The 23393-nt window shown below is 31.2% G+C and overlaps 1 protein-coding gene and 1 pseudogene across 2 annotated transcripts in view; both read left to right on the top strand.

The window, feature by feature from the left end:
• LOC106647630 (solute carrier family 25 member 32) overlaps positions 1–12174 on the top strand; it is a 205639-nt gene extending 193465 nt beyond the window's left edge. For both annotated transcript variants that reach the window (XM_089589227.1, XM_089589226.1), the window contains exon 6: positions 12028–12174. In XM_089589227.1, the coding sequence (XP_089445353.1) occupies positions 12028–12077 (50 nt within the window). In that variant the 3' untranslated portion in view covers positions 12078–12174. The remainder of the gene's footprint in view (positions 1–12027) is intronic.
• Positions 12175–18859: 6685 nt separating this feature from the next.
• Positions 18860–19609, top strand: LOC149375302 (uncharacterized; annotated as a pseudogene).
• The last annotated feature ends 3784 nt before the right edge of the window (positions 19610–23393 follow it).

Raw genomic sequence — 23393 nt, 5'->3', positions numbered from 1 at the left:
ATTATGTTATTTTTAATTCTGTTGAACAAAAAAAAAAAAAAAAAAATTTAACTATATAAAATTAAAAAATAGTTTAATAAGGATAAAAATAACGTTACTATTCCAACATTAACATCAACATCAATAAACCAAAATAATTAAGTGACTGATAAATCATTTTAGTTTTTGAGTGGGTTGGCGCTCGAAGCTCACAGCGATGTATGTATATATATACATAGGGGTGATTCTGCTGTAACTTGCTGAGATCGTGTCCGGTACTCATACTCACGTGTCGTAATAAAATCCAAAACTTTAAAAACGTCAAATTGTGTCAAATGTTGTCGACTTTACTTGATATATTATCTTATACCAATATGTTGATCCCTTCATTGAGATACTCGATCATTTAGAGGCAAATTTTCCATTCCGACCCATGTCCGCAACTCAATTTCAATCATGAAAGATTTCAGCGGTAAACAATGAGGCTTATGTGCCACTTGAGCGTGTAAGCGTTGTATACTCTAGCTATTGGTGATTAGATTTGTGCCTTAGTTGCACTAAAAATCGACAAAGACGAGTGAGTCTTCACTGCATATATTTTGTCCGCATATTTGCACCATAATCGCGGTTTTAACAAAAATCAGTTCAAACTAGTAATTTTATGGACTGGAAATGCTAGCCAATGGTCACTTTTCAAAGTATAGGACTAAAATGAATAAATCCTTACGACAGTAGTACCTGAAGTTGTTACCTCTTGAATAGCCAAGCTCTTCTTTTTGCGTATTTCATGCCTACAAACATTTGATTCCGTTCCGACCCCCATGAAACAACTACTCGGTGTGCGTCTGCTGGTACGCAAACTACAGTTTCTTATTGCATTTGAGGCTAGTAAATAAAGTATGGTTGGTCAAGTCATAGTAATACGTATATGATTCGTACGAGCACTACAAACTTTGAAAATTCCATTCCAACCCTATCTCACCTCAAAGTGCCGTTTTTTTCTTCGTTTTAAAGCAATCAACCCAAGCGAAACTTTTTTTTTATCACTGTTGGACTAAAAGACGAGACATACATATGTCTCGGAGTTTCGTCCCATTGGCCTTTTTTCGCTACATTAATGCAAAAACGGTGGTGCTGCTTCCAACGTTGGTAGCCAAGTGGTGCACTCTATAAGATGTGGCTTTATTTGGGCTTAAATGAAAGCAAAAACATAGTCCTAATAATTAAAACAAAAATTTTGAATTTTATGCTCTGAATGAAAAGTTATAGCGATTTTATGAAAAATACTGAATTTAAGCATAAATCACATTATTAGCGACATTTACGCTCTAATTAAAACAGCTGTAACTTTTGAATGGAGGTAAAAGATCAAACAAAATTTTTTTCAATCCATAGGGCTTGATCCCAGCTTTTATTTTAGCCCAGTAAGAACACTCGGACTGTTGAAGGAGATTAGCTACACGTGCTAGAAAATGATACAATTTTTCGAAAATCGATGAAAACTGACTCTTATAAAATTTCGTGTAACTTTTTACGAGCAAATTATATATTTTATATTTTATATAGCTGCATCGCTTTAGATGTTTGTTACTAATTTTGTGCATAGTAGAAATACGAAGAAAACTTTGTTTCAACCAACTTCTTTTTAAAAAAATTTTCAAGTCGATCTGAGCAAGTTACAGCAGAATCACCCACATATACCCGAGTAGAGCTTTGCCCCTTGTGCTCTACGCACCAACTTATTTTTTGAATTCAGTTGAATCTGAATTTTTTCAGTATGCCTTTAAAAGTCGAAAAAATACAAAAATCTTTGTAAAGTAGATTACAGTCGAAACAGAAGAAGTGTAAATTTAATAGATTTTTTATAAGAACTACCGAAAAAAACTTGTTTTATTCATATACTACCTTAACTTTGTAAGAATTGTCAAATGTCTGGAATTTCAAGACAAATTATGTGGAAGGTTTTGTTCCTCCACACCATCAAAAATTTTTGTAAGAAAAAATGACAAATATCACAAGATGTTCTTTTACTTAAATGGTTTATTCAGTTTATGAAAAATAAAGTAAACATGAAATGACAATTTTCAAATATATATGTAAACAAAAAAAAACTCTTTTTATTGATGGTATGGACTAATATACCATCATTATCACTTCTGAATGGAATGACGAGTCATGAGATATTTTATTTACCATTAGACTTCAACAACAAAGAAAGTTCGTTCTTATCATTTGAATCTAAAAATAACAAATTTAGAGAAGTAGATTTAATTACATTAGATAAGACTTTTGTAATCCAAAAAAAGCGTTAGAAATAGTTGAAAAAACATTGCGTGATTTATGTGACACAAATATTCAGAATTTGGTAATAAATCAATCAATTGTTTTAGGAGGTGATTTTCGTCAAATCCTTCCAGTAATGAAAGTGTAATCATTCAACACGCAACAAAATCATCAGTTCTTGAGCAATTATTTCAAATTTTAAAATTGACTTCTCATTGGTAACGTCGACGATTCCTATATGGCATCGGCTCTGCTAGTCTCTACCTATAGCCATAACACTATTTTGCAATTACGCTAGCCCAAAGACCTGTAGGGAAAGAAAAAAATTGTGGAATGACACTGAAGAAAAATTCCACGAAAAAACTGGTTCTAAAACAGCCAGGGTTTCATTAAAACTTTTTCTGATGAAAATAGTTTTTAAAAAGTTTGCATTTACTAGGTATTAATTCTACAACCCCTGAAACAATGTTGTACCAGTGCCAAGCATGCTTACCATGAGTTTACACTGCTCCTCAAAATTTGAATTATTTCTTCAGCCCTTCTCAAAATTGTAATTATTCCTACAGCCTTCATAAATAATGTAAAAATCTCAATATTATTCCGTTACATTTACCCAATAAAAAGTATTGTAGGAAAAGAAATGACTTCCCTTTCGCTCTCCTTTACCATCCTCCATTATAGTAGTTAGAAGCAAACTATTATATATATGTATGATCATACACAGTATAGTGTAAGACTAGATTTATTTACCAACCCCCCTCCTCACCTTCTTTTGGTACTGCATATGTATATTTGGGTGCAGTATAATTGGATGCACATACACGCAAATAAAAAGTACTGTTTAAATTGTCAACTGAAGTGTTAGAGTTTGATTGATTTTAATTTTATGAAAAAATGAGCAAGTTGTATTAAGAGTTTAGATTCATTGATTAATTTTGGTATACCATTGAAAATACATGCTTGTTACCCAATTTTCTGTATCAATATTGTCAGAGTTAGTGTAAATGATAGTCATGTTTATCTATGGCTAGATCGCTAGTACACCATACTGGAAGTTTCAGTTAGCGATTTGGAACGAAACTGTTTCCTTCCTTTCTTCTCCTTATCTTTTTTTTTCTTCAGACGACTTTGATTGATTTTAGAACGCCGAAAATTTTTTTAGTTTCTGGGAGATAAACAGCCTTCAATTGTTCCATATAAAAAAAATATATCGTAAACTATGAACCATGATTAGAGGTGCAAACGAGTGACAAACGCTAATAATAACAGAACGAACGCTGGGAAACTGAGAAATAGGCCACACACCATAGTCTCTCATTATAAGTACTTCTTTTCTCTCTTACTTAAGCAGGTGGACCTAAAATACTCTGAATCTAGAAATCAACACCAGAGAAAGTAACCCATCTACTGAAATTCTTCTTCTTTAACTGGTGAATATTTATCAAAATGAATACAATTGACATTATAAAATTCATTACCATTATTAATATTGTTATTTTGTTATTCATATTATTATTCAATATACTTCTTAGGTTAAAGGAAAGTGATCTCATGACTCTTTACTATTCTTATTATCATTGTCCTTATTACAGTTATTGTTTACTATTCTTATTAGTTTTAAGAAAAAAAGTAATTTTATAACCATTCACTGTTGTTCTTATCGTCATTATTGTTGCCACAATGATTTATTAGCGACTATGATCGTAATAATTTAATAACTTTTTTTTTTAGGTAAAACAATTTTTGTTTGGTTTTTAGTGTCAAGAATTATAATTTTTAATCATAATTATAAAAATTGTTTTTTTAAAGACTTTGACATGAATAACGAAAAACGAAGATTTTTTTGAATAAACAAAACTCTCAAAGTAAAAAATAAATTTTGTCATTCATTCAACGCATAAATGCCTAAAACAAGAGCTTTGAAAATATATGACAAAACTTTGCGTGATGCATTTATACAGAAGTTTTTTTAGTAAGATTAAGGAAAGATTTTTAATCAAACCGTGATCATAAATTAACTATTTATTAAAACAAATTTAAAAAACCTTTATATTTCACTCAAAAAAAAGAAAAAACTCTTGTCTTTACATCGTTAATAGGGATACTGGCAAGGTCCACTGTATAAACATTCTATTAGCTTATTAATTGTTTCTAGACTGTTTATGATATTAACGTAAAATATTTTCCTTTACGTTTGAAAATAGATAAACTTATTAGAAATTGAAAAAAATTCAGAGTTCCATAGCAACTGTTGGTTTGAAAATTAGTTAACGAATGATACACAAAATAATGTTGTAATAAAATATTATAACACTAAAATTCAATGAAATCTACCAAAAAAAGGTGGTGGATTTTTTTTTTACCCGGTTACCGCGACAGCCTATTAGCTTAGTCATTAGTCAGGCTGATAAGGATCTCCTGAGAATTCCCATGATTCAGGGACCACTCCTTGGTCGGTGCTCTCCTCCCGGCGCATGAAATCGGATTTTATTATTCCTACCTACAGCCTTAACACTGATTTGCATTTACCTTGGTCCGAAGACCTGTGGAGCAAGGAACAAACCTTTAAATAACCTTGAAGGAAACTTCCACGGAAAAAAATCCACCCCAAAACAGCTGGGGTTTAATCAGATTTTTTTTCGATGAAAACAGTTTTTTGAAAAAATCTGCATTCACCAGGAATTCAAATCTATGACCCCTACAACGGTATTATATTAGGACCAAGCATGCTAACCACTGAGCAAACAACACTCGTAAGTATGGTAATTTTTGAAGGAGTGCAAGTGAAAATAAAATTTTGTTATTATATTTTAAAATATTAAAAAGTACTTAACCAGCTAAACGAATAAAATAACGAAAGAAATTTTTCTTTATTTATTAATGTAGAAGTGAAAAAGGAGTTATGGGGCTAAGGGGATCAAACAGAAAATTTAACGAAATAAAGTTACAAATTAATTGTTACAGTTGTACCTTACAGTAAAGGTAGCTAAAACGAAGCTTAGTAGGTGATAGAAAGCCTTTGATGATAAGACCTGAAAAAGAAATTTTACTCAATTTAATGATGAACCAACTAAGATAGCTTATACTAATACTGAAAGGTAGCTAAGAAGGCCCAAGTTGGTATTATAAAAATGAGCGGGGGCTGAGGGGGGCATTAGGGTACTATAAAAATGAGGGAACGCTGTGATGGGCTAAATTTCGTTATAAAAATAAGAGAGGGGGGGGGGCAAGTGGATTCATCACAATAAGAGGGGTTGAGAGTAGACTTAAGAGTGCTCTTTAAAGAATTAAACTCAATAAAATCACGGGCAAACTCAACATATAGCTTGTATTGAGAGAGGGCTGAGGGAAGATCTAGACATAATAAGGGAAGGCTAAGAGGGGAAGGAGCGAGATTGAGGGGGGCAGTTAATTATTCAACTCATTTAAAATAAGGAAGAAATAAAAATAATGTTTTTTTTATTTTGAGAGGTTAATGGGGGTGCCAAGAGGAGGGGAGAGAGGGATGTGTGAAATGACCCTTCCAAATCACTATATAATATAGGGAGATATATCATGGGACGTTCTTTTACAAACCAAACAGATTTGGACAAAAATTGACCGACACATTTTAGATTTAACTGAAACTTTTTTTATGGATTCTATATTGAAAAAGAAAGATACGTCTAAGAGAATTTTTTTTATTTTCGATATTTTGAAAAATAAACAAGATCGGATATTCGTGAATTTGATGATTTATCGATAATAGCCTATTTTTCAAAAATTCATAACTACGGTTCTATTTAGGCTAAAAAATTCACTTTTTATTTTGAAGGTAAAAAGACAAGCTATAAGAAAAAAGTACTTACAAATCAAATTTTAAAAAAATTCTAATTGTTATTAACAATTTAAACGTTTAAATCGGTTTTTAACAGTGGCGCCACCCATGAATAAACTTTTTACTATTTTTATCGTATTCTGCGTCAAATTTTCTATCGAAGACGCATTTAAAAACGATGGAGAAGTTATTTTTACTGTAGGAAAAAAATTAAATTATTTAGCGTGGTACGTCACATCCACACGTGGGTAACATTTTACGGCTCATATTCTTGTTTTACACCGTTTATCTCTTAAATACAAATAATTGTTTAATTTTTTTAATTAAAAAACACATATTATTAGCCAAGAAGATGGGAATAAATAGAAAAAATACATAAATAAAAGTAAATAAAAAACATTGTTGAAAATGAAATTTTTTTATTAAGATTTCGATAATGCATTAGTTAATAAGAACAATATTTGGAATATAATAGTGAGTACAATATTTAAAAGTAAGACTATGTTTACATTTTCTGTTAAAAAATTTTTACAATATCCTTTTTTTCGCTAGATGAAAACCGTTTTGCTTCCAATCGCTGTAAAGAAATCGGATTATTACAATGATATTTCAAAGTTTATTTTATTATTAAAGCTTTTTGGAAACTTTCGGACAATTGTTTTTCTTCCAATTTGTATTCATTAACTGTCGAATAACAACACATTTTATTCGGCAATGCTTCTGTTGCCCAGTCAAATAACTCTTTTGGTGTTCGGATAGGGTTGTTAACCCTTTGCAGGCTAGCTCTAGCTGCAAGTCTTTTTAAAGTACCCTCAAGTCTATCACATGGCCCTTTTCCATGTGAAGTCGGAAAAAAGTGCCACTCAGCTGATAATTTAAAATCTTTTTTGTGGTGTGGAAGGTTAATAAAATTTTTCTTATTTTTGTATTGCCCACTGGCACTGTCCGAAAAATGTATTATTTTGTTAACCCCCTTTAAATTTAATTTTATAAATTGTACAAATATTTTTGAAAAATATAGACTGCAATTGTGTCATGTCGTAAACAATCAGACATACTTCTTGAACTTTTTAGCTGCAATTCGTTTTTATCGTCTTTGTAATAAGTAGAAAATGGATATATCGTCACTTGATCGTTATTCCAGTGAATACCGTGTACAGAATTTTGAATTACAAAAGAATAATTCTCAGAAAAATCGCAAATGACAATAAATTCATGTTTTGGTACTTTAATTTTTTTTTTTATTTAAAAAATCTCTCTGTTTATTTACTAAAAATGAATGTGTCAATAATTTGGACAAACCGTTACTTAAGATTTGTGAAAATTCATCAATAGATAATATTAATCTTTGTAAAGTTGTTCTTTTGATTGTAATCCACTGTCTGTACGTAGTATTTTCAATTATTTTGTCTTGAAAAGTTTGTTCGAGTTGATTAATAATATTAGTTGTGCCAGGACATTTATCACATTCTCCTAAAAAGCAATTAGTAGATTTACTAGGACAAATCATGCGATCTAAACAATCATAGTAATTTTTTATAGGTTGCGGCGAATCAGCAGTAATTAATTTTCAATTTGCTCCGTCATATAATAATTTAACATTTTTATGTATTGCACACACACAGACAGAATGAGTACCAGAAGCTCCAGCTAACACACAATGTTTGGGACGCAAACTAGCAAACTTTGAAAAACTACATTCAATTGTTGGATGTTTAATTTTGAAATGATCATATAATTCTTTTAAGTTATTTAAGATTAGTCTTTTTTGCATTTGAATTCGCGTTTTACCTACTTTAACAGAAACTTAATCTTTTTGGCCTGGCATCAGTTGAGTATAATCATCAGACTGATAAAACGTGAGTATAGTACTGATAGCATCTGCTTCTGAAGATAGATGATATTTAGGGTTTGGATTATTTAAAATACCTTTTTCTTTAGCAATTGTTTTTGTAACAGATATCACGTCACAAGTTGCTGCTGGAAAATTGATCAATATTATGTTGTAAGACCAATCTCTGAAAATGGTTAAAATCTTTATTTTGTGAACTCGGTCTTGCGAAGTATTAAAACTTTCTTGTAAAGTTCTTAAAATTGTAATGTCATCATCCTCGTCATCAAGATCATCTGGACCATCGTCTGTCACGTTAAACACTTTTTTCTTAGTTACTTCTGTAATTTTTTAAATTTTTTCTTCTAAATACCTTCTTTGCGTCAATTTTTTTTTTTAATCGGTGAGGATCCTAAGGCAGTTAATCTTTTATTCAAGTATTAAATACAATCGTTAAGAAATACTGTATTTTCTCTAGTCGCCCCAAAGGTAGATCCACTACCACTTTTATTGTCAGATTCTTCTTCACTGCTTAATGCTTCTTTGTTTTCCTGCTATAAATAATATAAAATCTATTATTTATATTATTTAAAATAGTAGAAGTATAATAATTTCCATTAAATTAAAATACAATAAAATGAATTTTAGTAATTTAATTCTAACATTTAATAAAAAACATTAAAATTTTCCAAGAAATTGATTTGATCGACTTGAAGAAGTTAACGGCCTAGAAGAATTAAGGGCATACTACACTGTTTGAAGCTGTACGTAAAAGTGAGATTCCAGTAACAATTTTTAACAATATACTACAGTTACATTCAACATTAATACACTGATACATACCATTTCGACTTGATAATTTCCAATATCGTCATTTTTTTCTTCTTTAATACTTTTGATACGCAGACGACACGAATCGCAAATCCTTTGCCGCAGTGTCTTAGCAGTAATTGACAAATTTAAGGTTTGAAGCTGGCTTTCGTTTACTTTTCGCAAATTCGACACACTTTTTTTTTGATGACTAATTTTTTTTAATGGATTAAAACATACATCAGTACGAACGTTTATAGATGATGATTTTTTTAACACTGTTTTAGGCATTGTTGTATGTTTTCATCTACAATTTGCCTTTAATTTCTTGCTGTACTCAAACAACGAAAGGCCACTTTCACTCATGGAGAAAGAACAAGTTGGTAAAAATTGTTGAAAGCAGTAAAATTCAAAATGTTAGAAAGAAGCTATTAAGAAGCTCGAGGAGCACTGAATGCGTAAGCGACAAACGGTCACTGTACAGCTGATTCACATAATAATAGTCTACTGCTCCTCCCTTCTACTGCCCCTACTCCTCAAAATTGAATCCCTGTCAGTGCTGCCAAAGCTACCAACAGTATTTACCAAACGCGTGGGAAATTCAGAATCTTTAAGGAATATAAGATAATATTTTCATTGCTCAAATTAATATGTAACATTAAAATTTTATACTATTTGATTCAAACTATTTTTTCGTTATTTATTTATTTATTTTTATTTATGTATTTTTTCTATTTATTCCCATCTTCTTGGCTAATAATATGTGTTTTTTAATTAAAAAAATGAAACAATTATTTGTATTTAAGAGATAAACGGTGTAAAACAAGAATATGAGCCGTAAAATGTTACCCACGTGTCGATATGACGTACCACGCTAAATAATTTAATTTTTTTCCTACAGTAAAAATAACTTCTCCATCGTTTTTTAATGCGTTTTCGATAGAAAATTTGACGCAGAATACGATAAAAATAGTAAAAAGTTTATTCATGGGTGGCGCCACTGTTAAAAACCGATTTAAACGTTTAAATTGTTAATAACAATTAGAATTTTTTGAAAATTTGTTTTGTGAGTACTTTTTTCTTATAGCCTGTCTTTTTACCTTCAAAATAAAAAGTGAATTTTTTAGCCTAAATAGAACCGTAGTTATGAATTTTTGAAAAATTGGCTATTATCGATAAATCATCAAATTCACGAATATCCGATCTTGTTTATTTCTCAAAATATCGAAAATAAAAAAAATTCTCTTAGACGTATCTTTCTTTTTCAATATAGAATCCATAAAAAAAGTTTCAGTTAAATCTAAAATGTGTCGGTCAATTTTTGTCCAAATCTGTTTGGTTTGTAAAAGAATATTTCCCTATATTATATAGTGATTTGGAAGGGTCATTTCACACATCCCTCTCTCCCCTCCTCTTGGCACCCCCTTAACCTCTCAAAATAAGAAAACATTATTTTTATTTCTTCCTTATTTTAAATGGGTTGAATATAATTAACTGCCCCCTCAATCTCGCTCCTTCAGTATTAGTATAAGCTATCTTAGTTGGTTCATCATTAAATTGAGTAAAATTTCTTCTCCAGGTATTATCATCAAAGGCTATCTATCACCTACTAAGCTTCGTTTTAGCTACCTTCACTGTAAGGTACAACTGTAACAATTAATTTGTAATTTTATTGCGTTGAATTTTCTGTTTGATCCCCTCAGCCCCATAACTCCTTTTTTACTTCTACATTAATAAATATAGAAAAATTTCTTCCGTTATTTTATTCGTTTAACTGGTTAAGTACTTACTTTAAAAATATCGAAAATAAAAAAAATTCTCTTACATGCATCTTTTTTTTTTTGATGTAGAACCCTGAATAAAAGTTTCAGTTAAATCTAAAATGTGTCGGTCAAAGTGTTCGGTTTGTAAAAGAACTTCCCCTATAGTCATGAAGATGATTTTTTACCTTTTTTTCGCCCCCTACATAAAATTTTATAAAAATAATGAACATTCTTTGGGTGTTTATGTTTTATCTACAAGTTTTTCCACTTTTTTTTCCCCCCTCTTTACTATTTTATGTATCGTTATCAACTCCTTAACAGTTTGGTTGAAAAAACTAGAATCTAATAGTAAAAAAACTCAACAATTCCTTTTTTTACGCTATTACCATGAAAAAAAAGATAATAACAATATGAATACTAAATACCAATAAAAAAACGTTAAAATAAATCGAATTTAAATTATAAAGATTAAATATATGTACATACATACAGAAAAAAAACAGTTTTTTATATCAATACGAATTAAATTACTTTGGCGGTATGGACAGTAAATAATATCTTTTTTTCACGATGTATTATTGTTCTTTTTGTTTAGCAGTTTATGAGAGTCAAGAAAAATAAAAAAATGATTCTTGTCTTAGGGATAAATGTAGGTTACCACCTTTAAATCGGTGCAATGAAAGCATTACGCAGTTCATATTGCATGGTTAAAACTTTTGACTGTCGATTAGGTTCTTTAATTATTTTTACTGTTTTCTAAACTAAAAGTTACATTTTCTCAGGACAAACGATGAACAAAGAAATACAAAAAATAAACTAATTGCAGTTAAATTCGGTGCAATTATAGTATCGAACTCTAAACTAATAATCAATTCTGATATTTGTATGTCTCCGAAAGATATGCTGAACAATATTTCAAATCACTCATACTCAACTATATTTTTACGCTTTGTAATCCCAAAGGTATGTCTCCTATTGTTTGCACTGCAATTTTGAAGTTATACCGCAAACCCTTAAACAAATTACAAGTATAATGAATAAGTTCTAATTTGTGCCTATTGTAAGCATTATGTTTATTTTCAGGAACGGAGAAAAACTTAGTCTTTTAATATAGACTTTGAGATTCATAAATGATATGATAGTATTAAGGATTTAAGTATTAGTTCCGTTTCTGTTTTATATATTAAATTGGCTTTTATTTTCGGTTAGAGTGGTAAATATATATAAGTAGGGCTTCACTTCTTTGTACGCTCTGTGCGATAACCCCCACTATATATATATATATGTGTGTGTGTGTATACAGAAGTGACTTATGTGGACAATCACATGTATGCAAGGGTAATTATGAGGACAAAAGTGTAATTATGCGGTCGTCTGCATAATTCTACCATGTTATTGATGTATATTTTAGAGACACGTGAAGTCCTCATAAGTCACTTTCTATGTGTGTGTGTGTGTGTGTTTGATTTATATTGATGTATATAATATCATTACATTATCCTGCTTAAGAATATAAGTAATGAAATATCTTTAATTTTTTTTAGGTACGAAAAAGGTGGTGGATATTACAAAGGACTCAGTATTAACCTCGTAAAGGTCACTCCAGCTACTATAATTACTTTTGTTGTTTATGAAAATTTAGTTAACTATCTTATTAGTTTAAGAGAAATAAAATTGTATTAATATTTCAAGTTTTCAAGCTTCCTAGTAGTTGATTTATAAAGCTGAAGTCACTTTCAAAGACTTATTTACATTTACTTTGGGTTAATTATGATTTTGTGTTAACAGTATCATGTTTAAAAAGTAATATTATATAAAATGTTTTGGCATTTTGTAAATAATAAACAAAAACTGTAGATGCAAGATAAAAAGAATTATTTACGATATCGTTTATGATACATTTAAAATGTTTTCTTTAGCTCAGAAAACCACACGTATATTATTTTATTCTTTTATTTAGTTTATACGTTTCATTAAATGAGTTGTTTGACTTATCTAATGAATCTATAAAATTCAAGCCATGTTTATAAGTAAAGTAAGTCATATTAATCGTAGAATAGTAAGAGCAATTTTAAGTTTGAAATATGACTGAACCAACCTATTGTTTTAAAACGCATCATAATTTGCCTTAAAAACAAACAGAGCTACTGCAGAGTTAAATGGAAGATCTTCGGACATTGTTCAAAATGATTAATAGTGATTGTTGTATACGTGCCACAGGTGAACGATTATGTATCCAGTACGTCATTGTTTACTTAACTTATTATTATGCAAGTTTTAACTAATTTACTTGCATATTTTTATGCTTGAGTAAATAAGGACACTTATGCACAAATTTTTCCCTCTTCCTTAAGTACTATAAAAGTAAGGATTGAGCACTGTGTTATCGCAAGATAGATTCTTATAGATGTAACCAACAGATGTTTTAAAGACTACATCAACATATTGATAGTCGCTTAGATATAGAAACCAGTAGTATTGAACATTTACATACATATAGTGGTCTTCTATGATAACAAAAAATTAGAACATGTAATTCATAAGTAAATTTTTTTAATTATATCAGATATTTCTTACACCGTAACACATGTAAATAAAAAAAAAAATGGTTTGTATTTTAAATTGTTATTTTCAATAATAAGTTATCACCAACACTTACCCGTAAATCATTTATAACATACTTATCTAAAATATCAAACACACACATATATTAACATGAAGCCATGTAGTACTATGTAAAAGCTCCACCTGTATTTGGCCTTTTTATACTGTCTGCACTATAGTTTGGTATATATCTCATCTGATCGTTTCAGTTTTTTTCTTACGCATTTATAATTTTTATTGGAGATCATACACTACATTCTTACGTAGCTTTTCAAAACTTAAAGAGCCTTTCTTTTCTTCATCATGTCGAAATGTTTTCGAAAAATTCGTTACGTACTGAAATATAGCTATTTTCATAATGTGGATCATATCTGACCATAGCTGTTTTATCAGCGGATAAATTTTTGTCAATGTCTCGATCGTTCACAACCCAGATTGTGCTAACACTCCTACGATCACCATAATCATTTTAAAATAGTTTTTCGTCGCACGCAGCATCATGGTCCTGATTATAATCGGTGCATTCAGTGAGTGGACAATTTTTCGAAAAAAGTTTTTCCAGGCTTTTTCTCCATTAATTTTTTTCCAAAACGTCTATTTCCAAAACTTTTTCTTAGAAACCATTTTTTACCAAAATTTTTTTTCAATATAAAAATATCCATTAAGCATTTGTTAACAGTGTAGGGTAGCATAATTCAGGTAACAGAAAAAATTTTTAGAAAACAGTAGCTGAGTTGACACGATCGTAAAAAAAATTTTATTCAAGTTAATGGTTTTTTGTACTACAAACTGTAATGGGGTGTTTATACTCGCTTACGGCTCTGATAGCCAACTTATTACGGTAAGAAAAACTTTGACCAGGACTGTGCTTTCCGGGTACCCGCGGAGACACACTCACGTTAGAACGTGGACAGCAAGACCGCTTTCCCCCATTCACGTCTGCTTGATAAAGGGTCAGCTCAACCCTAGTCTAACTCAGGATGCTCATGCGACGATGTCTACGTGCGCACCCGTAGAGGTGGCACAATAAGGCCGGTGCTCAACTTACGACTCCTTACTGTGTTACACGATCTATATATAGAGCCTGTAAATAAAGAATTGCTAGAAGGGCTTCATGACAGAAAAGGCTTGCGCAAAGCAGAACACAAATACTTGAAAGTCACAAGAGTTAAATGGTACAAAAGCATGTATATGTGTGTATAAGTGTGTATATATTTCGCTCGATTGTGCTAACGACAAGGCTCGTACAGCCGGGAAGGATTTTTTCTCGGAGCCAACGGTACACAATAATTCTGCCGTGCACAGAGAAAGTTTACGTTGCTAACACGTTTTTTGCACACGCACTGCGCTGCGCTTACCTAGCTTTTCATAGCCTTGCGTTTACTCTGTTGGTCAAGCGAATGATCCGCCAACAAGAACTCTTGGTCCAATATCTCGCTAGTAAGCCGTTGGATCGCAGGTGTGAGAGGTCAGGCGTTGACAAGGTGATGGCGAGGCTATCCCCCGGTAACTTCGTATATGATTAGCGGACAAGGGACACACGTGTAAGCTCTTCTAATACCTTATCCCTTCTCGCCTCATGGCGGAGTATCTCACGCTAGTCAGCATATCAAGACGCTTGCCTTTTCTTTCTCTCTATCTAGGCGATCGCAAACAGCGCTCAAGTATTCATCACCGTTACACAACCACACTAAAAAATTTGTAACTTTTCAGATCTTCTTTTCTGATTCGCTTGCTCGACGGGAAAAAGGAAGAAAGAACAGAATGAGAGTTAAAAGAGCAGTACAACTATCGAAAGATGATAATACTAATAATAAAATAAAAATTTTCTCAACTTTTACTTAAGCCGTTTGGCCTCTTCTCCCCCCTCCCACCTAAGATGGTTTGTGCTTATCACGAAACTTCTTCCAACTGCATCCTGTCTTGCAGTGGGAATCCGCAGAAGAAGAGGATTGTTAGTAGGTGAAAGAATGAATACTCGTTGTCTGCAAAGTGTTATGACTATGTTCCTAGCACTAATACACGTACTGAGGTGAAATGTATAAATGTAAATGTCGTTATTTATGTAAAAAGTTGCGCACTTCAGCTCCCATCATAAAAAACAATGTTTAAAGTTATCTTGGTACTCAAATTCGCAAAAAGAGTTGAAAATGACCTTTGCATCCACTATCGCTTTTTAATTTTTTTTACATAAAGGTGAGTAGTGTACATATAGTAGTAAGAAAAAACCTTAGATATTTAAAGCACTAAAAATCTATTGTATGCTTTCAATACACGCATAAAAAATACTTTGACCCCATTTAACCTAAGAATAGAAAAAAAAAAATTATTATTAAATGCATGCATACATTCTTTTACAGTATTACAAGATAATAATAATGGTAACATTAATTTTAAATTGTTCGTGCAATAAAATAAACTTTTGTGTATATACTGCTACTATGTAAAAGACGATGTAAATTTTCAATAATGTACATACCCATAGCAGATCATTACACTATAACACACACACAAATATATATATATATATCATCCTATATTATATAGTTATCTCAGTGGGGCATTCCACACAACCATCCACCGCCCCCCATTCACCTTCCATCGCCCCCCACCGACCCCCCACAAAATAAGGTAAAAATCTGTCATTTTTATCCTTATTTTGACATATCGTAGTTTTTTCTGAAACCCCCCACTGTCCCCCACAGACCCCCCACGGCCCTCTGCGCATTTTTTCGTGACCACCCACCGCCCCCCACCGTCTGCCACACTTCTTTTGAAGACCATGGATCACATCGTACATATCGTATTCTTGGACCTTGATGTGTATACAGATGTGTACGTGTCGTATATGGATTAGTCTATTATTTTTAATCTGCTTTAATGTTAAATTACCTTAAGACAAAACTGTCTTATCGACACGATTTATCTCGATGTCAAGATAAATTTAAAGTCACAAATCAGTTATAGGGGGTCATTACGCAAAGCATCATTATTATTATATATTCAACTATAAAGTTAACTGTTATATTATATAGTTGACTGTGTGGGGCATTCCAAGCAACGTTCCACCACATAAAACCATTTATATTAGAAGTTTTAAGATTACTTAGTCATTCATGTTTTACTCAGAGTCTTTTAAAAAAAAATATAATTTAATATATCATAAATATAATAAGTCATATATATTTTTGTACCGTAAAAATGTTTATTCGTGGAGAATATTAACTAATAAGAATATGTTTTGTTTTTACAACATATTTTGTTTTCATCTATTTTTCCACACCACCCAGAAGGTTAATATATGGACTTTATACATACGAATGATTCATAACCATTTTATTTATAAAACTCAATACGACCAAAAATCAATTTATATCAATTGTAGTTCCATTTATTTGTAAGTATAAAGTTCTTGGTGCTTTGAGCTTTTTTTTTGTTAGCATTTATGTTAAACCATATGTAAAATTTTTATGTGTATGTGTTATTTTATTTTCTATACGAGTGAATAATACCAAACATACAAAAATTTAAATTACATTTAGTTTATTATTCATACAAACCGTGGAAGTTTCGCATTAGATGACATATTTTATGTGTCAACTTATAAAGCCCTATCAAACCACGAAGACTTAGGTCTATTCTTATTCTGTTTTGAATCAATGTTAAAATTGGTACAATTAGTACAATTGGTACAACATAATGGAGATTTATGGGATGTATTATTCAGTTATAAATTTTGTCCATACATATAGCAATATCAAAATCATGTTACTATTAGATACATTATTACTTATAATCCAAAACTTCTTTCCAAACTATATTTTCAATAATTAAAATTTTTTCTCCATCGATTTAAACGAAAATTCCATTTTTATTTTTGCATCTTGATAAGGCCACGTATAAGTGACCATGAGACAATAGAGGTTTTTTCAAGTATAATCCTACATTATCAAAACTTTGACCTTGAGACTTATTTACAGTCATAGCAAATGCTACAACTAATTGGAATTGTTTTTTACATAAAATAAAGGGTAATGATGAAGTATTTCCAGTATTTTATGTAATTTTAGGAATAAAAACTTTAAACCAATTTTTTCTCCCGTAACTATTTCGCCTTCTATGTTATACTTCAACAATTTAGTAATCCACAATCGTGTACCATTACATAATCCGTCTGATATACTCAAATTTCGAATTAATATTACCATTGTACCTATTTTTAATTTAAGTTCATGAGGTGGCAAGTCTTCACGAATATTGTTTAACATTTCTACGGGAAAATTTATTTAAATATTATCATCTGATTTATTAACACCTTTACAGGTTGCAGTGTCGATGCTGTAATAAGTTTTTGTCTCTCCATTTAATTTACTTAAAATCTTATTGTTTAAAAAAATAGTATATTCAATATGTGAAGTTAGTATTACGTTATTACCAAAACAGTTGTTGTAATTATTAAATATTTTAGTACAGACATCATCTGTTATCCAGGATTTAGGAATGTTAAACGTTTTTGTATCTCCTTTTCCAATTCTTAACAATAATTTCAAAAATTCCTTATCACTAGAACGAATGTTTTTTTGTAATCTTAAAATTTTGAAATACTTCCATAAAAATGATGATTTGTTTGTTTCTGCTATTATCGTAATTCAATTACCGTTTTTTATAACAGGAAGGATTTGTCAAAAATCTCCTCCTAATGCTATTAATTTATTACCAAAGCAAAGTTGTGTATTACACAAGTCTCTTAACGTACTATCAACGATTCCTAGAGCTTTTTTTGGAATCATAGAAGCCTCGTTCCATATAATTGAATCAACTTCCCTTAATTTTTTTTTCAGTTTCAAATTCTAAAAATACACTCTTAATATTATCTAAATCTTAAGGTTAACGGAACGTTCTATGACTGGTCATACCTTTTGGTAGTAATACAGATGCAATTCCTGTCCGAGCCATTGACAAAATGTTTTTACCTCTAGAAAGAAAATAATAAATGAGTGTCTTATATAAGTAGATTTTTCTGGATCCTCCAAGACCATCTATGAAATACACTTTTTCTTCTTGTTCACAAATAGTTTACAACATTTTCTTTTGATCTTGATTTAAATTTATGAACATTATAGTAAACATTTTTTCTCTAAACGTAACAGAAAGTTCTAAAAAAGTCTCTACGTACCACAATATACCTTCTGGATGGTGTGGAAATTTACTGATAAATATATAACTAATGATTAACCATGTAGATCAAAAATTCTTTTTCCTCACGAAATTCTGAGCACCAACCTCTTCCCACTAACAGATAAAATTTTAAGACTCTCCTTTCAAGTTAGAACAGTAGGGTGTTGGCGCCCGGAGCGCGCATGGGGACGGAGCCCCACTAGTATAAAGCCCCCTTTTGTTGTGTTATGAGTCTAATTTCTTCAAAATAAGGTATATAAAACTCTAATTACTTATAATATATATCTAAGCTTGTGTGAATCATCAAGCTTGGCTTTGCCGTTGGTTCTCCTTATTGTTATAGTCAGTATGAAATAAGACTCCGAGTCGCGAGCTCCGTTATTGTGAGACATTGTACAGAGGTTTATTATCGGCAATTGTATTGATTCAGGTTAGTTGAATATTTCGTCTAGTGTAACTTTATTACAAGCTTCTGCTAATTTGTACATATTGTAAATATTACAGTTGTATTACTGCATCTCACTAGTGTTGATTAATTAATCCTTATCTCCTCCCGATTCCATCTTCGTAAATCGGGACTTACAAATCAATACAATGGAGATCAAGGCCAAATTTCACTTTGTCTCGGAGGCTAGCGCAGATCCAAAAAGCCCAGTGGTCAAAGTTAAGCGTATTCAACTGCTGGGTCAAGAGAAAATGTTTTTATTTCCAGCAGACAAACAGACCAGTGCACAACATAAAGTTCTTTTCGAGAATTCGATCGTTAAAAATGTCATCAAGAGTTTAAAAGTTCGTAATAAATTTCGAACTATAGTATTAACTTTAACGACAGAACTCCAAGATATTTACTTAGACACAGAAGGTAATGTTGTGTTCTACGACGAATATCTGGAAGAGACAACGGCTGCTCAAGAGTCAATAGAAAACAGAGAGCCAACAATAACATTAGATAGGAAAACGAGCACCTTTATAGAAGATATAGTGATTGAAAAATTTAACGGTGAGAATTTAAATGCGAGTATCTGGATGAATTTGTTTGTGCAGGAGTGTGACATAGTGGGAATTACCCAAAATAAATATGCCGAAGTTTTAAGATTGTTTTTGGAAAAATCCGCAATGGATTGGTATAAAGTATTCGTTAAACAAAACTCCGTACTGAATTGGGAAGCATGAAATAACTCATTTCTCGATACATTCTCGGCACAGTCCTGGACAAACATTGCGCATGCTTATAACTTTAAATTTTTCAACGGATCTTTGTTAGAATTTGCATTAAAAAAAAAAGGTTTATTATTAGAAATTAATAATAGCATGTCAATAAACACGCAAATTTTTAATTTTTAAAATATGTCTTGTTAAGATTTCAGTTTACCAGAACCAACAGAAACGATAAAAAAATATATCGATACTGACAATGGTGGAAAAACATTTTGTAAACATAAATTCCATGAAATGTTTCTACAACTCAGTCATGATCAACATCGAATTTTTCGAGAAATAATAAATCTTGAAAAAAAAAATTTTTTCATCGATGGTCCTGGTGAATCTGAAAAAACTTTTTTATACAAAACATTAATTTATTATTTCAAATCAATTAAAAAAAAAATTCTTACAATGGCTTGGACAGGTATTCTATTCTGCTTCCAAACGGAAAGACCATTCACAGAACTTTCAGATTTCCTTTAGACTTGAGCACTATAGAAAGTGCATTCTTCCAGTTTGAGCTGGATAAACAAAAATTACGTAATGTAGAAGTAATTATTTGGGATGAAGTTTCTATGATACCGAAAAGAGCGTTAGAAATCGCTGATAGGACTTGAAAAGATTTATCTAATAGTAATAAACCTTTTGGAAATAAAATAATAATTTTAGGTGGAGACTTTCATCAAATTCTCCGAGTAGTAAAAAACAGAAGAAAAATTACAATTGTTCAAGAAACCATAAAATTCTCCAAATTTTGGCCTTTATTTAATATTTTTTATTTAAAAAATAATATACGTTCAATTGATTAAAAATTTTCTTCACTGCTACTGGATATAGAAGAAGGCAAAATTAAAACTTTTAGAATTCCTCAGACATGGAAAACAAATGATATATGTTCTAAAATTTTTAATAATGATGATGATTCTTTTATAAGTAAGGCTATATTAACATCTCACAATGAATACACTCATTTTTTGATCAAAAAAATTTTAAATAATATGATAAGGACATTAGTAACGTACTGTAGTATTGATAAAGCAACTTACAAAGAAGTCGATAAATCAGACGATAATATTTATATTAATTTCCCTACATAATATTCAAATAGTATTAAAGAAGGTCTTCCTCCACATGAATTGAATTTGAAAATTAACGCTAATGTTATGTTAATACGAAACCTAAACATATCTGAAGGACTTTGCCAGGTACAAGATTACGAATTACAAAATTTAAATACAACATCGAATCTGAAATAATCACAGGTGAAAAAAAAAGAAGTAAAGTATTTTTACCAAGAATAACACTACAAACAAACAATTCTTCTTCGCTACCATTTGTATTGTACAGAAAACAATTTCCATTTACCTTGTTTTTTTTCTATGACTATCAATAAATCTCAAGGTCAAACTTTTGATTCCTTAGGATTATACCTTAGAAAACCATTATTTTCTCATGGGCAATTACATGTTGCATTGTCTAGATGTAGAAACCCAAAAAAAATTTTTATTCAAATTGATTTAGAAAACAAATTTGAAATTAAAAATATTGTTTGGAATGAAATTTTAGAGTAACAAAAAAACTATTCCATAGTTGATTACTATTTTTATACTTTCTTGCAAATTTTTTCTTTCATCAAAAAAGCAAATTTCAATACCGTCTAGTACCCAGATTTGTGTAATCATAAACAATCTGTTTTTTGTAATATGTTTTCAGATACACTATCATGGATACAAAATTTTATCAGTGTGACAAATGTAACTCAAAATTTTCAAATCAAGAGTGTCCATCATAGCACGAAAAAATTCACAAAAAAAGATTTTTTGTATGTGATCTGTGTAGCATTATAATATTAAACAAGAAAAACTATTTGCGTCACACAAAGGAATGCCAAAACATTGAAAAGAATTTTAAGTGTATTAAATGCGAAAAAAGTTTCAAAATAAGTTATCACTTTTAGAGACATTTGAAAAGCCATGAAAAAAACGTTCAAAAAAATATTGGTCAAAATTGTGGAAAAGGTTATGTAAGAGCAGAGCACCTAGAAAGACATTTTACAGTATGTAATCAAAATAAACATCGTAAGTAAGATAATTGTAACAAAATTTTTTGTTATGGTCAAATAAAATTATATGTGAAAATTATACCATTTGTAACAGTTAATATATAAGGCTTTACAAATTTATTCACATTATAAATGGTGAAGCGGGGGGGAGTGGGGGGGGGAGCTAGCAAAAAAGTAGGATTACTCAAAAATGCAAGAAAATGAAAGAATAACTACCTTATTTGGGGGGGGGAGCTGAGAGGGAGCTCGGGAGAGCGGAAAGGAGGTGGTGGGGAGCAAAACCTCGCTCTAACTCTTATGACTATATAATATGGGAAGATATATATATGGGGGGGGGAGAGACAGTAGCGATGAAACGCAAGAGGGCAATGGGAAAAAACTAGTGCCTCCGAAGGATTTTTCCACGGCTGCAACTCATGCGTTTAGAGCATCGACTGCTATGTAGTAAGGCTATATATTACGTTTGAGTGTACCATGCCGGTTCGTGCGTGTCATCCTCGGCTACAGTCCATGCGTTTGGGATATGGTACACTATGGATATAAGCTGTAGATAACATGAGAAACCATACATGATATATTAAAAATTTCTGCGTCGTATACTCCTTCTCTAGCTGAAGGCAGAGGGTATTATGTATGCGAGCTTTATTACGTTCTCTCACATTAGTTTCTAGACATTACACATAGTATACTTATCGTTTTGTCGGCAGTACACCTATAAAAATACTGCAATTTCGTTACACATGCATGTTCCACACAAACATTTATACTGGATGTATATATATACACACACAAATATGTTATACACACGTATTAAAAAGAAAGATATTTTTCTCTATTATCCATACTTAATCATGTATAGTACGTCAAATGCATGATTATCGATATTATTTATACATGTATGTATCTAACTATTTCCTGTATTAATAAGATTATATAATCGTATTATATAATTTCTTTATCGCTTGCGTCTTTTATGATGCATGACAAGCACCTAATAAAATATTTGTCTTAAATAAATAAGCAAAATAAAAAAAAATTTGTAGTAAATTTTTTTCCTGAACGTGATTAAATCTTAGTAAAGAAAAAACAAAAAAAAAAAGAAAAAAAAAAAAGATAAAATATAGTAAAAAATTATTTAAAGAGGATCGGTGTTGGCTTAGTGGTAAACGTGCTTGTTACTGATACAACGCTGTTCTAGGGATCGTGGGTTCGATCCTCGGTAAATGCAGATTTTTTTCAAAAACTGTTTTCATTGGGAAACAATTTTTACGTAACCCCGGCTGTTTTGAGGCGGGTTTTTCTGTGGAATTTTCCTTCAGAATAATTTTATGATTTTTTCCTTGCCCCTTAGGTCTTCGGGTCTGGGTAAATGCGAAACAGTGTTACGGCTATAGGTAGAGATTAGCGGATTTGGCACCAGGCAGGGATCAGCGGCCGGAGTGGTCAAAGATGGAGCTCCTCCAGCGATGCAAATTAGCCGTAATCTGATGCTTTGGCAGAGAGCGCCGGCTTCACCGTCAAGGAGTGGACGTCCTAAAATTTAGAGTTCTCTCCGGGGAAAGGCTACAAGTGGCGAATGGACCCGATGCACCATTATTGCACAAAGTGTCAGCTTAATTGGTAAGGTGTTTCATCGGAGATACTCACACTGTGTCCATGGATTAGGTATGATATCAGTAAAAGGGTTGGAAATGGCAATACGTCCCCCCACACATAGGTGGTGAGTAGATGGCCCCGGTAACTAGGCCAGTAGGCTGTCGCAGTAACCTGTTTAAAAAAATTAAATAAATTAATAAATAAGAAGGAAAAAACACCCACGCAACCTAAATTATACAACATAAATCACAATTGTGTTACATCCCG

Source organism: Copidosoma floridanum, unplaced genomic scaffold (assembly GCF_036245765.1).
Source record: "Copidosoma floridanum isolate Cflo_tuat_1 unplaced genomic scaffold, Cflo_Japanese_pri ptg000008l, whole genome shotgun sequence".
NCBI lineage: Eukaryota > Metazoa > Arthropoda > Insecta > Hymenoptera > Encyrtidae > Copidosoma > Copidosoma floridanum.
The sequence above is the reverse complement of the archived record's forward strand: the minus strand, read 5'-3'. Positions and strand labels throughout refer to the sequence as shown.